Raw genomic sequence first — 20,222 nt, 5'->3', positions numbered from 1 at the left:
CCATAGGCCAGAATGGGCAGTTAGATTATTACATCTTATAATCCTAACTGACTCTGGGAACATGGTAGAAATTCGAGTTTAGTATGCCTGAACTCAGAATGATAAAATACATCTTTTAGTGAAGTTGGTTTTAACATTCTGTGTTTGAAAATACCACTTTTAGAAAGTAGGTATTTTCTGTTCTAACTATCCAAATCTGCCGCTTCTACGTTGTGTATTCCTTGTCTGGAGTTTGAGTGACAGGGCTGGGGGATTCCAGGAGACAGGGTGAGTCCGCCCAGTGGTGAATAAAGAGATCTTCATCTAGATGGGAAAGAGGAGTTGCACCTGGGACCTGAATAGGACTGTGCTTGCCCCCCACAGTGCTGGCTCTACCCCCTGTGGTGCGTCTGATGTCTCTGCCCTGCACTGTGAAAGGAGAGAAAGAATCATGTCAACAGAGTGCTCCAGGGCTGTGCCTTTCCTCCACAATGCAGGCTCCACCTCCTGTGGGGCGTCTGATGTTTCTGCCCTGCATTGTGAAAGGAAAGATGGAGTCATGTAAACAGAGTGCTCCAGAGCTGGTTTGGACTGGACAAAGGCCCTTCTGCCCTCAGAGGACAAAGGATTTTGGGACATAAATATTGGGACCGTGATCCCTAGAGATTAGATCACTTTTGGACTACAAGAAGAAACCTTTGCTGAGGAGAGGAACCTGACGAAACAGAGGAGAGACTATCCCTAAGCTGAAGTGCTGCTTGTGGGATTGGCCTGCAGTGGTTGCCTGACTGCCAAAGAAAGGAGAAAGAACTTTGTGTACTCTATTTTCAACTTGTGAAGGATCTCCAAGGGCTTGGAAAAAAGCTTGCCTCCTGCTGACGTCTCAGAGACAACAGACTTCAACCCTCAGCTCCCTAGAGTTCTTTGGAAGTGCCAGCTGCTGTTTTGGGCCTTCTGATGGACTGCGTGTCGCAAGGAGCTGGAAGCGCGACTCAACAAGGAAGAAACGTGTCACCGTCGCTGCTGCTGCCTTCGCATCGTGTATGTTGGCGCTGTAGCTGTCGTATTGCACCGCATCGAGAGAAGCGTCTCGCAACGAAGAGGAAGCGTGTCGCCGTCGCTGCTGCTGCCATCTCATCGTGAATGTCAGTGCTGTAGCTGTCGTATTGCACCGCATCAGGAGAAGTGTCTCGCAACGAGAAAGAAGCGTGTCGCCGTCGCTGCTGCTGCCATCGCATCTTGGATGTTGCCGCTGTAGCTGTCGTATTGCATCGCAAAAAGAATAGCGCATTGCATCCACGGAGAAGCGCGCCACCATCGGAGCTGCTGCTGTCTTATCTTGCATGTCGTCGCTATAGTTATCGCATTGTGCGGAAGTCTCTCGCAACGTCGGAGAAGAGTACCACAGCCGAGGTTGTTTCCGTCGCATCGCTGAACAAGGGTGTCGCCGCTGCAGTTGACGCATCAAACCGAGACTTTTCGCATCATCGGAGAAGCATGACACATCTGGAAAATCTTCACGTCTTTATTTCTTTGCACCAGAACTTTGCCGCATTTCCATCGCTGCAACACTTTTGTTGTGGAAGCGTCACGCATCGTAAGGTACATTGACTTAAAGTGTTGCATCTTAAGAACTGAACTGAACTAAGCTAATATTACCATTTTTAAGTATTTGTATTGTGGAATTTTGTCGTTTGTGGTCTTGTGTGAAGTCTATATAAAGAATACTTATTTTTAATATACAACTGTATGGTGTCCATCAGTAGTGTTGTCACTGGGTTACTGTATGTGGTCACAAATGCTTTACACACTGCCTTTGAGATAAGCCTGTCTGCTCGTGCCAAGCCACCAAGGGGGTGAGCAGGGGTTATTTTAGGAGTGTACCCCCTTACTCTGACTAGAGGCAAGGGTCCCTATTTGTCACAAGTACCTACCTGTGCCAACTAGAGACCCCCAAATCTAACAGTGATGCTCTGTGATAAATGTTGGCTGAACTCCAATTTCCACACATTATCATTCGGGCACATTTAGTTTTATCAGTAAAACTGCCTGTCTAGGCAAATGTAGTGGCTAGTCAAATGTAATATGTACTGTCCGTAAATGACAGTGCACTACCAAACCATGCTTAAGTAATATATTTGGGCAGTGTGCTTCAAAATGCACCACTGGCTGCATAGCACACACCTTTACCACTCTCCTGCTGACATATATATGCCACACTTGTTCTTTGTCTTACACTTGGATTTTTCACAATCCTTATACGTTCAGAAAAGTCTGGGCAAGCGGCAGCAGGTCGCTAACTAACAGACAGCAGACTTACACCAAGGTCTAGCAGCTTTGATTTGTGTTTTGACCAGAACATTGAGGTGGAAATGAGTTCCAAAGGACCCACAAGGTACAATCAAATGCTGTTCAAAGGTATCAAGGAGGGTGCCTTGTGCCGTTAGAGGTGTGTGCGGAGGTGCATTGGCAGAGCTGCATGTGGTACTTCAGGAGAGGCTCCAGAGATGATGGCGGCGCAGCTGTGCAAGGGTTACAGGCGCGTAGGCAGGCACTGTGTACAAACACAGTGCCTCCTGGTGGGCCTGTGCTGCTGAGATGGAAAACAAGGGGGTTCTGAGGCCTAGTTGCCATGACTCTCTTATGAAGCAGCCAAATGATCTGTAATAACAAGAAATTGAAAGCAATACTTGAGTTGATTGAGCAATGATTGGAGGACCCGGTAGGAAAAAAAAACAAGTTTGACCAGAGGCAGCAGGGGGAGGGGCGAGAGGAGGGGGCCTGCACCTGTTTCCCTTGCGGGAGCGAGCAGGAACCATCTGTTAATTACAATCAGATGGTTTGAAAACTCGCTCCCGCAAGGGAATCGTCAAACGTGCACACGTTGCCATTCAAAGCAATGCAATGCGTGCACATTTTTTACTGCAAAACTGAATCGATTTCGAAAGGTCTTTTTCATATGCAGCCTATGTGTACTGCGTAGGCGAGACCTAAAAAAGCCTCTTGTAATTGTTTTTGTGCGGGAAGGTTTCCTTTTATGCCTAAAAATAATCATTCCCGCAACACAGGCACCCTTGCACCATGACGCAAAGGTACCTTAGTTGCGATGGCTGCCCATTGAGCACCAGCACAGGGTAAAAGGACAGGAACACGCCAGATCTAATAGATGCCGTGCATTCCTGCCCTTTTCTTTTGTCATAGGGCAGCACAGCAGGAAGGCCTGTGGCACTGCCCTACAGCAAAACCTCATAAATGAGGCCCTTACTATATATTCTGTGGCTTAGTTACAAGCCCCTTGCGCTGCTGGTGTACCACTTTTCTGACACACCAACGGCTCAGTGTGCTGCCCCATATTCACAAGTCCACACAAAGCCATCCTGAGTGGCTTTTCATGGCCTTGTAAATGAAGCCCCTTTTCATGCATCACTTTGTATGAAAGGGGCGTGCAATGAGTGTTGCTGTCGGTGTTCCCACGTAACACCCATTGAATCTGAAACATTCCCAGACTTACGAGGACTAGTAAACCTGGGAATGTGTCAGAGTCCTACACATCCCCAGGGGAGGCGTAAGGAGGCGCAACGAGGAGAAATATTTTTATTTCTTCTTGTTTTTTCCTCCTGTGTGCTGCCAGGAAGATGAAAACCCCATCAATGATTGTTTTTGTGCTGGAAGGGACACCTTCCTGCACAAAAACAATCATCCCCGCAACACATGCTCCCTCGCACCGTGCACGGGAGCCTGCGTTGGTGCATGGCATCCAATCCAGCCAGCGCAGTGGAAGAGGACAGGGATGCGGCATATTGTTGTAAATATGACGCATCCCTGTGCATTTAAAATGATGCCGCTCGGAGCAGCAAAATGGCATGCGACGCCAACACTGCGTCATTTTGTTGTGAATAAAGCCCCCTGATTGTAACCGTGCGGGCCCCAAAATATGTTTAACGTGAGGTCCCTCACAACGCAGGGCCCTCCTCTGTCACGGCCATGTTTGTCTCTTTCAGAGTCTGGGGTGAAGGTGAGAGCCGGCGATGATGTGACGCTCCCCTGCGCACTGGACAGTGAGGACCCGGTGCGAGAGTGGAGATGGGCGCCCCGCTACCCCCGCTGCGTCACTTCCGGGTCCACGGAGGCTGTCTTTTACAGGTCATCTGTCCAATCATGGTGGGAGGACACCGAAGACACCTTCCATGGCCGCCTCGTGGCCTCAAGTAACAAACGAGAATTAAAGCTGCTGAAACCGAGAGTGAATGATTCTGGAACTTTCTACTGCGTTGACGAAGACAACCAGTCCAGCAGCGTCCACCTGACTGTCAGTCCCGGTGAGGACTTCACTGGGAAGGAACGTCAAAAGAGACTGTGTCCCAAAGAGAGAGACATCTGGGTGTGGGAGAGGAGGGACGGGGGAGCAGAGAGAAAGAGAGCCACCGGGACTGTGAATGGCAGAGCGGAGAGAGGGAACGGAAGAGAGAGAGAGATGGGAATGTCAGAGGAGCGAGATAAGGCCACAACAGCAGACGGCTAGATGACAGTCTACAGGAGGAGGGAGAGAAAAAGAGAGTGTGTGTGAGCCAGTCTCAGAGACGAGAGATGAGGCCTTCCCTGAGAGACTGCAGTGCATGTGAGAGCCTCTTTCAGCAAGCACTGCTGCTCATGTCAGGGTTTGTAAGAGAGAGACTGAGTGCAACGAAAGAGTGAGAGATAGTGTGTTTGTGAAGGGACAGAACATCTGGTGACAGCTAGAGATCCCCAGGTCAAACAGGATTACTCTAGAAGCCATCCCAGAGTTATTGGATGATCATCCAACTACTCTAGAAGTCATTTTCACATCATCAGACATCATCAAGCACTTTAAGTCATCAGCAGACTTTAGAAACTTGAGCTTAATGACTTGCGGATGACTTGAAAATGAGCATCTAATGACTTCACAAGGTGTGACTATGCCAAGTCTATATTTAAACATTTAAGAGTGATCCACACGCATAGAGAACATTTTAATGAATCATTCAGAATGAATCCCCATTCATAATAACCAAGAGTGCCCACCCAGTGGATACCCTTGGTTGTTACGAATGGGGATTACTTCTAAATGATTGCACTGGGTACACTTAGTTGTTATGCAGTGATGAGAGGATGTACCGTTGTGTGTTTTCCACATTCCCCTTGTGTATATTAACTCTAATCTCTATTATGTAAAAGTAATCCAGACTCATTGCAAACTTGTTATAAAATAATACTGGTGTAATCCACACTCCTGAAGTTGTCATAAAATCTTACTGGAGTAACACACACTCATTCTGAAGATATTAGCAAATCATCCAGTAGTTATTCATAGTAATCCTGATGTTGTCCTGAAATCACCCTGGAGTCATTAGTACTTATCCTGAAGTAGTCTATTAGTATTCCTTGAGTAGTACAAGATCATCTTGCAATTTTAAATGAAGTAATCGGGACACCCTCCTGGAGTCATTCACAATAATCCTGATATTGTCCTGAAATCGTCCTGGAGTAATTCACTCTCATCCTGAAGTTGTCAGGTGGTATTCCTTGAGTAGTAAAAGATCATCACGCATATTCAATTGAAGTAATCAGGACACCATCCAGGAGTAGTTTTTGTGATTACAGTAATAGTCATCTCATTTAAATATTCTACCCTGTGGGCATACTTCAGGATGGCTTGGGATGACTTCCCCAGATAATTGCAGGAACAGCCTGGCTGAAGTAATCGGATGACTCTGGAATGCTTCTAGGATGATCTTCCTTTTTGACTAGGGGAGCTGTGTGTGTGAGAGTCTCTGAGAGGAAGAGAGTCAGGGCCCGGAGACAGAGACAGACATTTGTGCAAGTGAGAGTATGTGAGAAGAGAGGGACGATCCAAAGCTAGAGGCAGCTGCCAGTGCGGAAGTCTCTCAGAGGGAAAATGTAGCGACCCACTGTAACAGGCAGCTGAATGTGAGAATCTGTGAGTGGAGATTTATGGCGGCGCACCTTGAGAGACAGCTGGGTATGTGAGAGTCTGTGAGTGGAGAGTTAAAGAGGCCCGCCTTGAGAGACAGCTGGGTATGTGAGAGTCTGTGAGTGGAGATTTATGGCGGCCCGCCTTGAGAGACAGCTGGGTATGTGAGAGTCTGTGAGTGGAGATTTATGGCGGCCCGCCTTGAGAGACAGCTGGGTATGTGAGAGTCTGTGAGTGGAGAGTTATAAAGGCCTGCCTTGAGAGGCAGCGGGGTATGTGAGAGTCTGTGAGTGGAGAGTTAGAGGCCCGCCTTGAGAGACAGCTGGGTATGTGAGAGTCTGTGAGTGGAGAGTTATAAAGGCCTGCCTTGAGAGACAGCTGGGTATGTGAGAGTCTGTGAGTGGAGAGTTAGAGGCCCGCCTTGAGAGACAGCTGGGTATGTGAGAGTCTGTGAGTGGAGAGTTATAAAGGCCTGCCTTGAGAGACAGCTGGGTATGTGAGAGTCTGTGAGTGGAGAGTTAAAGAGGCCCGCCTTGAGAGACAGCTGGGTATGTGAGAGTCTGTGAGGAGAGAGTTATAGGCGCCCGCCTTGAGAGACAGCTGGGTATGTGAGAGCCTGTGAGAGGAGAGTCTAAGATGCCCGCCTTGAGAGACAGCTGGGTATGTGAGGGTCTGTGAGTGGAGAGTTATAGAGGCCCCCCTTGAGAGACAGCTGGGTGTGTGAGAGCCTGTGAGGGGAAACAGCCCCAGAGTAACAGTCACCTGGCTGTTCTCTGTGAGAGGAGATATATAGGGTTGGTGAAGAGAGACCCGTGTCAGCGATCGTCTGTGAGAGCGCTATGCAGGGTTCCACAGAGAGCTGCATGTGTGAGAATCTGCGAGGGGAGAGCTCCAGGGTGGGAGAAAGCTACGAGTGTGAGAGAGCGTGAGAGGAGAGATGGAGCACAATACGACTGTGTGAAGGTCTGTGAGAGCCTCGAATGACAGGCAGAAAGACAGCTGTACGTGTGAGTGTCTGTGAAGGCTGAGAGGGTCCAGTCACTGTCAGCCCTACCGAGAGTGTGTGAAGGGTAGAGAGACGCGTACAGACACCTGTGCATGTGAGACTGTGAAAGATGATAGAGCTGCATAGTAAGAGAGGTCTGTGTCTTTCAAGGGCTGTGAAGAGAGAGAGGAGGGTCCAGTCAGAAAGAGACAGCTGCATCTGGGACAGGGAGGCGGGAATGTACAAGGCACAGTGAGAGGACAGCACTGACTTCTTTTCTGCCACAGGTTGTGACCCTGCACCCGCCCAAGGCGTCGATCAACTTGGACAACAGATGAGACTCTCGTGCTGTGGGAGCAAAGACCCCGTCACGTGGCTGCGGGACGGACAGACGGTCCAGAACTCCTCGGGCCTTCGAATCCTTAGACATGTAGTAACCATCCCTACTCTGGGTCCGGAGCACCGCGGCCTCTGGAGCTGCCTGGACGAGGAAGGAAGGGTGTTGGTCGAGCTCTGTCTGGAGGTGACGGGAGAACAAGACGCCCCTGTGACTGCCCAGACAACCTCCGCGCCTCCGGGGGGGCACAGCACCAGGGGTGAGTCTGGAGCTTGGAGCCTGATATTTTATTCATATATTGTTTTTTTCTTTAGCAGAGGTATTTTTCTTTTTATTTGTTTTTATTGATTTTACGGATCAGTGAACCAGACCTCATAGAGCGCTATACAGACATATAAGTACATGGCACAGTTACACATGTTTCCAGCCGCTGCAGGATAATATACAATAACAGTGTCGGGTATCCACGAGATTCCCTTCATGACAATACACAGTGGTCCAGGATCATTAAAGCAAATCGAACTCGAACTGCAAGCCACTACAGAACCTTCTCAGCATTCTCGCCCATAACAGTAGCCTAGTCTAACAGATCATGGTTCATCAAATCTATCAGGGTGCAATACAATTCTAACATCCTAACAAAACTATTACCCATTCTCCCCTCCCTCTCCATATGCTCGGCCGTAAATATCTATCAGTATGATTCGCATATCGTCTGTATCCGTAGTTATGTGTAACTCGGTTCCAAAGTCTGTCGCAAATGAGCTACACCTTCCTGCTAACTTACCCAACAAAGCTCATTCGATAATGCGAGGGGCCCAGGTGTCCAGTAATTGTGGATCAAGCCCCCTTGCGACTAACTCAACACACTCTAGTATGACAAAATGTCTATAGCAGCGTGTTCTTCTAGCATTGCATACCAGCTCAACGAGATCAGTGTTTTTCTTAGACCTCTATATTCTTCTCTTTTAGTTCCGCACCCTATACCTAACCCCATTGTAACATCTCTGTGTGCCATTCCTGCAGGGGCGGGGCACTAGCGGCGTTCCATCGTGTGGTTATGGCTCTCTTGGCTAGAAGGAGTGCGAGATTAGCAAATCGCGTGGCAGGGTACCCTTCTTTTCACGGGGTCCTAGACCCAGTATGCAGTATTCCAGGGTATCATTCTGTCGCGCCGGGGCCACCGCTGCCAATATTTTACATCCCGTAGCCCAGTAGTGTCCCAACCTAGGGCAAGCCCATACCTTGTGTACCAACCCCGCATTGGGTGTGTGGCAGCTCGGGCAGTCATCATTCGCCCCTGGAAACATGGTGCTCAGCCTGTGTGGGGTTAAGTACGCCCTGTGTAACAACATCAATTGAATACATTTAAATTTAGGATTACGAGATACCTTTATAGGGGATCCCAATATAGTGTCTCATTCCTTAATTGTAAATTCACGGCCTATGTCCCCCTCCCACTTGTCGCGTAACGGCTGTAATGAAATCGCTCTCTCAGTTCGAATCCCGTGAATCAGCCATTTGGTCAATCGAGCCCCATTCCCCATCAGGTATTGCATGGTAAGCAATGTATTTGTGGGTGGTTCAGTATCGTCGGGTGACCATGTGATGCGTATGTATCTGGATATATGTGCGTGTAATAGGAACAACGTATCGGGTGCCCCATGTATGCGCACAAACGTGTCATGGGACATCAGTACACCCTCTGTAAAGAACTCTCCTATTGTGGTGATGCCCGCCCCATTCCAAGCCTGTAGGGCACAGTTAGAGGTCAGACCCGAACGTTTGGGGATACCTAGTAATGGAATGGTGGGGGCATATGGTGTTGTTTGTCCAGTGTACCTCACTGCACTACGCCAATAAGTAATAGCTCATTTCAATAAGTGGGGCGTCAACATTGGTAGGAGGGCCTTCGTTAATAAGAGCCTGTGAATGATCCCTATATCCTTGTCCTGCAACGTAATATCTAACTCTTGCAGGTTGCGTCCTGCAAGCCAATATGCCAACCACTGCAACTGGCTAGCGTAGCAGTACGCACGCAAGTCCGTCCTCCCCTGCTTCGTGGGGAGTTTCAATTTCCCATATTAGGTCTGTCACTAGAGAGTTCAATACTTTAAAGATCCTAGTGGGGACGAGTAACGGTAGGTTGGTGAAAAAGTAAAGGAGCCGCGGCAATAGCACAATTTTCGTGATGGCTACTCAGCCGGCCACCGACAGGGGCAGTGAGACCCATTATTGTATTTGAGATTTGAGAGCAGCGATCGCACGCCCCAGGTTGCCATCCAGGCAGCTTGATAAATTTGTATTCCAAGATATTTGAAGGTATCAGGTGCTATGTGGAAAGCCCAGGGACCAAACTGAAAGTGCCCGCTCCTCCCAACATCAGCAAAGAAATACGCTTATGACTTGGCAGCATTAATGGCCAAGCCAGAAAGACCTTGGAATGACTAAAAAATAAAGGGCATTGGTTGAGGATCTGCATTCATGTCTGTGACGTAAAGAATGAGATCATCCGCATATGCCGAGACAGTATGGGACGTACGACCACGCGTTATTCTCTTACAGGCCGCGAAAAGACAGAGCCTGTGTAAAAGCGGCTCCTATGCCAGGATGAACAACAACGGTGACAAAGGGCATCCCTGCCTTGTCCCTCTAGCCACCACATACTGCTCTGAGAGATGCTGACCCGTGCGCGCCCGTGCCGTGGGGTTTGTGTATAGTAATCACACCCACTCTATGTATTCCTTAGGCATACAAAAACGTGCGAGAGCATAGAACATATAATCCCATCACAGATATTGTCTCATATGGTGTAATCTATTTATTGATTGTTGTAGCTCTACCTGTTGTTGTGCCCTTTGTGGCAGTTTTAAGTTTTATTTGTAACCCAGCAAGAAGCCAAGAGGTTTGACGCTGTGGACAGTTTTAGGGCCAAGCTCCGCTTCTTGTAAGTTTGTCTGCCATTTCTTTGTGGCGTTGCTCTTCATATCACGCCTGTTAATGATGCATTCTGTTTTGTTTAAACCTTAATTGGTGCTCATTCATCCATTTTTAATTTTAAATAGGCCATCCATGATGTCTTTAGTAGGCCTGGGCACATTTAAATTACACTGGCATTACTTGCGCAGTTGCGCGAATTTCGCATTGCACTTGTTATGTGAAATTCCTGAAATTGCAACATTACACCATATCTTGTAATTACGTGATTCTCGTGGAAAAAATGATCACAAACACGACATTCGTGATAAAAATTTACCGTCAACACAGAGGAACAACAGAACGCGAGTGGCTGTTCGCATTGTGTTTGTTTTTTACACTAATTTTTACGGTGAAGGGCATCCTCACGTCACAAACAGAATCTTCATTCGATGGGTTATTGTTCATCTTTATGCACTTCAGGGCATCATCTGCATACCGGTGGTAAGAGAGCCCCAAGGTTTGTAGGAAGCCCCCAGAGGTTCAACATAGAAGTTTAAGAGGAGGTTAACTTCTATAGGCCCTTGGGGGGCTCCAAAAGGAGTGGTCAGGTGATCTGCGTAGTTTTGGTTAAATTTACCCTTTTGGCCGGGGCATCTAGGTAAGGCTTGCACCACTCTAAGACGGTCCGGGAACACCGAATCGGATAAATAGTGTATCTGGTAGTAAGTCATGCACGCTGGTATCCAACTCTGCTCATAGGTCCAGAGGTCAGCTACACTTCCCCTCGTCCATTGCCCGGTAGATAGCATCAATCCCGTAGAGCATCGTAGTTTCAATACTTTGTACAGGTCAACCGCAGACTCATAGTTGCCCAATAGTTTATTCTCTCTCTGTTACCTATTGGTACAGCTGATGGGCAACATATTTTTCCTTGATTTTGGCAAGGAAGGATATAGGTGTGGTTGGACTGGTGTTCTGTTTACAGCCTACACCAGACTTTGTATTTTAAACATGCCTTATAATTAAGGCACCCTGTTTTCCGTTTTTACTGATTTTTACAGATAAATACAGACAGAAAATCATTTATTTTCTGGTCTGTATTTATTTTGAAATGTGGATAAAAATGGAAATTGGGTGCTTTTTGAGTGATTCTAAATACACTTTGTCATGACTGGCAGGCGCATAACTTTGTGAATTGATAGGTAAGGGGGTTACAAAAGAAAGGAATTTTAATGAAGAAGTTTAAACAGCAATAGATATTCATAAGGTTGATACTGAAATGCTCATGCTTTCATATAAGTGCATTGATTTATCTTCTGCAGGTGTTCATATCCCTGAAACCTGGCAGGCATTCAAGCATGACTGCATATGTATTGGTTAAATAAATGTGGAAATATACCAGTTTCAGCTTTATTTTTTCCACAAAACCCATAATAAATATGGATAAATACGGATTAAGCTGACAAAAAATAAGTATGGATAAATACAGATGGAAATGTAAAAAAATAAAACAAAATACCATAAAACCGGGAGCCCTACTTATAGTGCACTTCTTTAAGGAGGAGTGAATGACACCGCGATCCAGATGTTAACGCTATCTTTACATAAGAGCACCAGAGAGGGACTGGCGGGGTTTGCTAAATCAGGTGGTAAAGAGTCGATTGGATAGCCCGATGGTTTAGTGGTGATTATTTATTCCAGTACTTCCAACCTGGCATACCTGAAGAAACTCCAGATGTTGCAGACCACTTCAGGGACAGTGATAGTCTCACATGAGTCACGAGTAGTTGCCTTAGTGTAATATCATTGGAGATTTTGTGTACTTTGGATGTTAAGAAGTTTGCCAATTCTTCACAGTTTTCATCAGGTGTACCAGAAGATTTTCCGATATCAGTGGGCTATAACATTACAATGTGGAAGAGTCTGCTGGTCAGAAGACTCAGAGTTTTGAAGAATATAGCTTTAGTATGTAGGCCTATTTGTAATTCCTTTTTTTGTTTCATATTCTTTGTGACAGTGAACGATGGACATTTCTTCCATTTGTGTTCGAGAGAATGTGCATTTTTTGTTGTTAATGTTAATGTTATCGCTACTTATAAAGTGCACTGTGACCCGATGGGTATCCTGGCGCTGAGAGACGTGAGACCTGTCAACATAAAATACAAAAGGAAAACCGTGGTGCACTAGGAGTGGGAGAAAGACTGGTGTTATACTCTAGGATAGAGCCAGGACTTTATTTTCTTTCTGAACTGCAGTAGGTCTTCCATCTGTCGCAGATCCATGGGGAGACTATTCCAAAGCTGTGCTGCTGCAAGGCTAAAAGCTCGTACCCCCAGTTTTGCCCTTCTAGTCCTGGGTACTTTCACACAATTGGCCGAGGACGAACGGAGATTACGAATGGGAGCATACCAACCAAATTTGTTCTGCAAAGGTTTGGGCCCCGTACCATGCAGAGCCTTCTTACTCAGTTTAGAGACAGAGTAAGCCTGCCTTGATTGCTTTTGTTTTTAGTTTGTGTTCTAGACAAGGGAGCTAGCATACCCATCCATTTCAGGATGGTGGAGCTGTAATGGTCAGCTAGAGCCGGAGCCTTTTCTTGAGTTTTTTAATATAGGAATTTGTGCAGTTCCTTGTTTTTTACTTGGAATAACTAAAACAGTGATTTCAGATTTCATGGATTTCAAAGTTATATTCTGTGTGTTAATCATCAATTCATAGATGGGTTTGGGTTGAATGGTGAGTTCTTTAAGTAGATGTTATGTTTTCCTGGAGATCTGAGTAGTTAAGTGTAGGCATTTGAAGGAGCTAGCAATGAGCGTAGCCGGTGGATTGTCATTGAAGTGCTCTTTGTGCATAACCACTCAACTTCTCCTTTTGTTTTCTTGGTATTTTCACAGAAAATTGTTCCTTGTGTGAACATTAGGTCAAGGAGGGCGTGATTATTGCGAAAGCCAAGTTTTGGTCAAGAAAATATCACCCTAATTGTACAGTGTGATTAAACAAGCCATCACTGGAGTATTAACTGCTAGAGGTCGCAGGATCCATTCACGGTTTAATTATGTGCAGTTCAGATGGTTTTCACCTGAGTGTTTTTAAATAAATCTTAAGATAAGGTCTTCCTTATGAATAAAAAAGAGAGATTATTTGGACATATTCCTCTCATTGGTTTACAATTATTGGCTCCTTACTTGTGAAATATCTGCATAGAAACGTAGAAAATACCAACAAATTGTGGTAATTGTAGGCAAAAAGAAATAGAAGAGAAAATAGTTTTAGAGTTATGTAGTATCACATGAATGCACTAGTAGGGATCTAGGAGATGTTGGCAACTGAACATCTAAACCCTGTGCACAAAGAAATAGATCACTTGTATCTTGAGTGGCGAATTAGCTTCCATCTTACCCTCTATACTTGAACAATGCTCCATTTTTAATTTTAATAGAACTTACAACTCCAGCTACACTGCTGTTACCCAATTCCAGACATGGATGTTGCTGGAGTCGTATGTTGTTTTAGGATTTAGCACTAACAAGACAATCCCGGAGAGAATTGAAGACCTGAACCCTGAGGCAGGGTACCACCATCGCCATCTTAGAGCGGGACAAAACTGGGTCTACTCTATGGCTAGCGCGCGTATTAAGTGCAAAGACTTGCGTGATCTCGCGCTATATTCAAGAATTCGGGCATAACTGTATCGAACAATACGGGTTATCAACAAGTTAATTGCTTTAACCGCATGCGTGCGGCATGATTTCCGCTCCTGTGCTGAGATTTTTCATATCGCACTTTACATGACGAGCTGGGCTCGTCATGAGCGTGCGAGGAGGCTACCTCATGATGAGCCCAGCTCGTCATGAGCGTCGAAGGGGTTAAACACATTCACGAACACTAAACAGCTCTCCGCTCACTACTACAGGGGGATGTAGGAAAACTTAATGCACATTGTTCCATCCCAGGAGCTCGTTGAGCCCTACTCTTTCACTCTTCTCCTGATAAATCCATCTGGCCTCTTTAGTGATGAGCAGTAGGTGCCTCATGATGATTTCCATTAGGTGTTTGCTGCGCATTTTAGATCTCTACTCTTGATTCCTGACCAACTTTCCCCCCCTGATGGCTTCGGTCTGAGCTTGTCAATTCTTGAATATAGCGCGAGATCACGCAAGTCTTTGCACTTAATACGTGCCCTAGCCATAGAGTAGACCCAGTTTTGCCCCGCTCTAAGATGTCGGTTTGTCTCGCGATAGTTCGAACGGCAAATGTGAACTGGAGGGAGTTACCAAGTTCAAATAGAGGAAGGCGGTGGCAGAGATGGCACACGGGCTGAGTAAACGCTGTTTGTCATCTTCCCTATCGGTAAGGAGTATGAGAACCAGAGGCGGGGGCTGTGAAGGTTTTTAGCTCGAGGTACAGCAGCGTTGTTCAGTTTTTGGGGTGAAGGGTGTAGATCATCACACGTTCGCAGGGTAATAAGTTTAGCCACGAGACAAAAGAAAGGGTTTCTAAAGATACGTAATTTTCATCGGTAAGGAGTATGAGAACCAGAGACGGGGGCTGTGAAGGTCTTTAGCTCGACGTACAGTAGCGTTGTTCAGCTTTGGGGTGAAGCTTGTAGATCATCACACGCTCGCAGGGTAATAAGTTCAGCCACGAGACAAAAGAAAGGGTCTCTAAAGAAACGTAATTTTCATCGTGAAAGATGGGAGATTTTAATATTCGGCAGTAAAGGGAAGTGATTCCTTAGTAGGCTTGAAAGAGTCAAGATAAGATATGCATATAAACTGAATATGCTCTATCCCTTGCAGTGAAAAGTTTTGAAGGGAAGGAGAAGTGACTCACATCTGGAGTTATTCAGAAACCCATGTGGGTTTTGTCCTCTCGACTGGTATGAGCAAAGTTGGTCGATTGAGGGTAAATACTGTGTTTTTATGGCTTTTGGGATCACTGATACCTATCAGTTTTTAAGGCAGGTGACAATTATGTGTTTTTGACATATTGTTTACATGTTTGTTACAGTTGTGAAGACGACGTATGTCCAATGCAGTGGCTTAAAAATGTGTGACTCCCTGAAGAAATTGCCTAAATTTAATTGGCAATGAAACATGTCGGCAAGTAGAGTATGGTTGGATAAGCAGTAGCTATACTCACTTTTTTAGAGCCCACAACCAACACGAAAGAGACAGAATAAAATAAATATACATGTTGTCTGTGGTTTACATGTTGTTTTGACACTATTTGTGTTGTCTGTGGTTCATTTACACTGCACATTTTCACAAACATATTTTGGTTTGTCACTGGACACATTTCTTCTTTTGAGCTTGATGGTGCCAATGATGAGATCAGGGCAATCCTGGTGAGTACCTGCCAGGTTCCCTTCGGTGGAGCGCCCGTGAGGCGGCATCTTGCTCACACACACTTTTTTCTGTTTGTCTAAGTTTGACACATGGGTGTGTGTTATTCGTTGTCCCACATCTGTTGTTCTACATAAAGGGATTGGGCATTTTTAAATATGGCACTATATGGATGTACCTCCTACCTCAGTAAATCAAAATAGAGGAGCTAGTTGCAAAAGTCTTGCAACGTAGGGTACAACATAAAAATAAGTAACTCATAAGTGCCTCTGTGGTCTAGGTCATTTGTGTGAAAGCCCATATTTAGGTGACAGCATCTTTTCTTAGACCAGCTTGCTCAGGCTTGCTCAGGCTAGACCTTCTGGCTTTGCCAGTGTGCGTTTAAAAATGTTACCACCTTGGATAAGCTTAACATATAGTGAAAGAACCTACTAAACCAAGCTTTGAGCCAGACTTCTTCCACAAAATATTCCCTGAAAAAAACCTCTAGCAAGACATATTTTTGCAGAAAATGCTGCTATATGTGGTGAAAAGTTGAGAAAAAAAAAGACCTCACAGTGTTGCAGACTTTGCACAACTCTGGCACTGCAGTTTAATTTCAAACATTTCTAATTAAGTGTCACGGAGTATTTTTGTCCCAGCCTTTCCTGCACATCATAGAGATCCCATGTGTGGAGGCGGAGATGTGCGTGTGTGCTCCTGCTGGCTGTGACTTACTCTCAGTTGTAACTAAGAGTCATTAGCATCTTTATTCGCATGTAGTGTCCTTCCTTAGTCAACTCTTAGGATGTGAACTTCCCCAAGAACGCAAACCAGCATGTGGTATGTGTTCATTGTTTCACCAGACACCAGTCCATCACGTATTCATATGTACCCTGTTTGGATTTTAAGTAATATTTTAAAACCATAATAAAATGATTATCTAGATGCATAATCTTGCACAAAGAATATCAATTTCATGAGTTTCAGTGTCAATCACAAATGCCCTGTAATGTTTAAAAGGACTGATTCATGTCACTGAAAGAGATCCTGCTTCATGCACATGCCAAAAAACTCTGCTGCACATCTCGAAGCGGAGTTTTCTGCATTCCGTGAGCTCCGCGGAGTGCAGAAAACTCCTCAAACGGAGCAAAGTTCACTGCCCAGGCCTAGTAGGCATCCGATATGTCACTGATGTGGAAATGTATGAGGCTTTTCTGGGCAGAGAGATCACAACTGTGTCCTTAGCATAAAAGCACATTCCTCGTGTACCAAGCATTATGGCAGACCTGGAGTGGGCAGACTCCTGTTACCAGTGAGCAGTGCACAGAAGAAAAGGTTTTACCCACCTGCACAGGAGCACCTGAGGGCTGAAGCTGGGGTAAGAACTCAAGACCTCAGCAGAGTCCATACATCAGGGCACAGAAAAGGTTTAGGGGTTCACAAGGAGCAGAAACATTCCTTACAGGAACTGCCTTAAACTATCTCAGCTCCTGCCCCTTTCTGTGACTCAGATGTACACTCTGGTATTTCATTACATCCATCTTTAGATCAGTGACTTTACAACCTTTGGTATTAAAGTAACACTGGATGCACACCCTGCAATAATCACACTAAAAAATTCAGGTGCACCATGTAAAAATATTCAACAGCTTCTTGTTCAGTCGTCTTCGCCTCTCCAAGATATTGTTTGGTCCAGACCTTGTAGTGTGCACATCATGAACTGAACCATCTCTAGGCGTGACCAAACCAGTTCCAGCCACCAATGACGTGTCCAGGTTGAGGATGAGTCACTACACTTACTGCTGAGGGCGATTAATTGTTAATTGCGACTGATACATGACCCTTGAACTTGGTCAATTTTTATGCCTAAAAAGATGGCCAATATGAAGGGAGAGCAAATACTGGAGGTGTTTAATACGTGGATCCTTTGGAGTTTTTAAACTTTGAAATTTGTGTGTCTCAGAATTTCAGAAGCAAAGTTGGGTTAGGAGTTCCCCATCAATCCACATTTTGGTTGGCCCAAATCAGGTTTGCCAATCCATATGTTAACCGTGATGTGGCCACAGGGGCAGATGACGACCATATGAAGGTGCACAACACAATGTAGCCTCCCCGTGTATCTTGATGATTCCAACTCCCTGCGCTTTGATGGTGATTTTCTAAATAATGCCTTTGTAATCACAGAAGCTGACGGCAAGTCCATCGATCCACGCGTGGTGTGGGGGATTGCCGGAGTCCTGGCGGCCGTACTCTTCATCTTACTCATGATCGGCATCTACTGCTGTCTGAGGAGACCGAAAATGCGAACTGGAGAGAGGTATGGGAAGATGGATGGGGGTATAGAGTGTGCACCACTCCTCGCTGCTGAGGAGCGGTAAGGGAAGGGGGCACCTCAGATACCCTAGCAGCCATGTCTCACAGTAACACTAGCCGATACCCAGCAAGACGTCTCCTCGGTTCCACTACTGTAGGCATGGCCTCTACTCAAACATATCTACTGGGCTACGATCTGTATGTGTAGTAAGTAGTGAGTGTATCCAGCCAATGGTGATCTGCCCAGGCTGCAATCCACTGTATCTCTCTATATAGACCTTCCATATGTAAATCAGCCTAGGTCCTGCTCCAATAGAAACAGTCCAACCCGAACTGCCAGGCTGGGTCCCCTCCATATGAGGACATCAGTCACCCCAGACCAGTTACAGTCTCTGTAGGCCTCAGTGAGATACAATGCGGCGCACCATGAGGCAAAAACGGCACAGATGCATCATGCATCTGTGCCGTAAAAGTGGCGCATTGCTGGAGTTGCGTCGCAAGCGCGACGCAGCTCCAGCAAGGCCCTAGGGTGCCCTATCCTTCAAATGCTGCGTCAATCCTTACGCCTGCTTCAAGCAGGCGCAGGGCTTTGACGCAGCATGGGCCCCAAAGTGACTGAGTGAAATCTTGTAGATTTCACTCAGCCACTTTTAGGAGACGTTCCTGCGCCGGAACGCCCCCCCCCCCGCGCATGAACGCCTCCGTCTGGCGCAAGGCTTTACAACGTGACGCATCTCCCAGATGCGTCACGTTGTAAATACCCCGCAGCATGGCGCATCTTTTACGCCGCCGCTGCGTCACAAAAGTGACGCAACGGCGGCGTAAAAGAGGCGCAAGGGGCTTGTAAATCTGCCCCCAGGTATCCTTCCAAACCCTCCAGAACACCAAGCCTACCTACTCCACTTCTATCCACCCACTCCCCCTGTCCCAGCCCTAAAAACCCCCAGAGTCCCAGCCCTGTGCCCTAAACCACCACTGCCCTAAGCCCTAATTCACAGCCCCAGCCCTAAAAAACCCCAGCTCCCACATCCCACTACCAGACACTATTTTCTACCCCTCAGACATATAGACCACTGCTTCCCTCTCCCCAGCCCTAACACCTCCCAGCCCTCCAGCCCTGGGATTCAGGGCTGATGTGGCCCTCAGTGCTTATAACTCACATTTCATAATGTCTTCCAGAAGGAGAGCTGTGTGAGGCTCTTCAACAAAGCACCAAATGGTCCAGGCATAATTCCCTGGCTTGTTACCCCTATGAAATAGGAGCTTTCGTGTGATACAGTAAAAAAGACACAGTGGTAAAAATACAAGAAGTAAAAGGCGCAGTAGCGGTATACAGAGAAAAGGCAAGAAAGAGGAAAGGATGGGGAAGAACAGAGTGGGTCACCTTTATGAGGTTTTGCCGTAGGGAAGCGCAGCTGGCCGTCCTGCTGCGCTTCCCTACGGCAAAAGAAAAGGGCAGGAATGCGCCATATCTATAAGATACAGCACATTCCTGTCCTTTTCCTCTGCGCCAGCGCACAATGGGCTGCCTGCCCCAACGCAGACACTTTTGCACCATGGCGCAAAGGTGCCTGCGTTGCTGGGATGATTATTTTTGTACAGGAAGGGAAACCTTTCTGTCCAAAAATAATCGCAAGAGGCTGTTCCTCTTTCTATGTGTGCTGTAGAATGCAGCACACCAGGGCCGGACTGGCCATAGCGGGCACCGGGCGTTTCCCCGGTAGGCCGCTAGGGTGGGGGCCGGTTTTGAGCCCCTGGGGGGCCGTTTTTGTTACGGGGGCCGGCAATATTGGCCCCCGGTAACAAAATCGGCCGAAAACGGCCGTCGCACATTGCTCGGCTGCACAACCCCTCTCCTCAGGGGGGGCCCGCCGAGCAGTGTGCCAGGGCCGGTTTCTGTTCCCAGTCCGGCCCTGCAGCACACATAGAAAAAGGACAAACGAGGAGAAATAAAGATGATTCTCTCCGTTGTGCCTCCCTTATGCCTCCCCTGGGGAGGCGTAAGCTTTTGGCAACGCCTCAGATTTACGATTTCTCGTAAATCTGGGGCAGTCTCAAAAGGCCATGGATGTTGCTGGGAACGCCCCCAGCAACCCCCATTGCATGCCCCTTTAATGCAGAACACTGCGTTAAAGGGACTGATATTTTCCAGGCAGCATGAAGCCAAAAAAGTGGCTTAGTGCTGCCTGGTAAATATCACTCAGGCTTCTGCGCCATGGAACGTCACAAAAAGTGACGTTCTGATGGCACAAGGGGCCTCAGAAATGAAGCCCAGTATGTATAAGAAAAACGATAGATGTGGAGATGAATAAGTGCAGATTATACCAGAAAGAAGGGTAAAAGAAGACTTTTCTGTGATCAAAGCAGTCACCAGGATGCAGAACACCCTCTGATGCTCTGCTCTTG

The 20,222-nt window shown here is 46.6% G+C and overlaps 1 protein-coding gene and 1 long non-coding RNA gene across 2 annotated transcripts in view; both read left to right on the top strand.

Annotated features, from left to right (window-relative positions):
• LOC144754001 (coxsackievirus and adenovirus receptor homolog) overlaps positions 1–20,222 on the top strand; it is a 53,604-nt gene that overhangs the window by 19,588 nt on the left and 13,794 nt on the right. The window contains exons 2-4 of the mRNA XM_078641520.1: positions 3,981–4,298; positions 7,205–7,513; positions 17,688–17,820. Coding sequence (XP_078497646.1) covers positions 3,981–4,298; positions 7,205–7,513; positions 17,688–17,820 — 760 coding nt within the window. The remainder of the gene's footprint in view (positions 1–3,980; positions 4,299–7,204; positions 7,514–17,687; positions 17,821–20,222) is intronic.
• Positions 14,458–15,268, top strand: LOC144754002 (uncharacterized). Its single transcript, XR_013594626.1, has 3 exons — positions 14,458–14,526; positions 14,976–15,081; positions 15,187–15,268. It is a non-coding gene; the product is annotated as an uncharacterized LOC144754002 (long non-coding RNA).

This window comes from Lissotriton helveticus, chromosome 5_1 (assembly GCF_964261635.1).
Source record: "Lissotriton helveticus chromosome 5_1, aLisHel1.1, whole genome shotgun sequence".
NCBI lineage: Eukaryota > Metazoa > Chordata > Amphibia > Caudata > Salamandridae > Lissotriton > Lissotriton helveticus.
The sequence above is the reverse complement of the archived record's forward strand: the minus strand, read 5'-3'. Positions and strand labels throughout refer to the sequence as shown.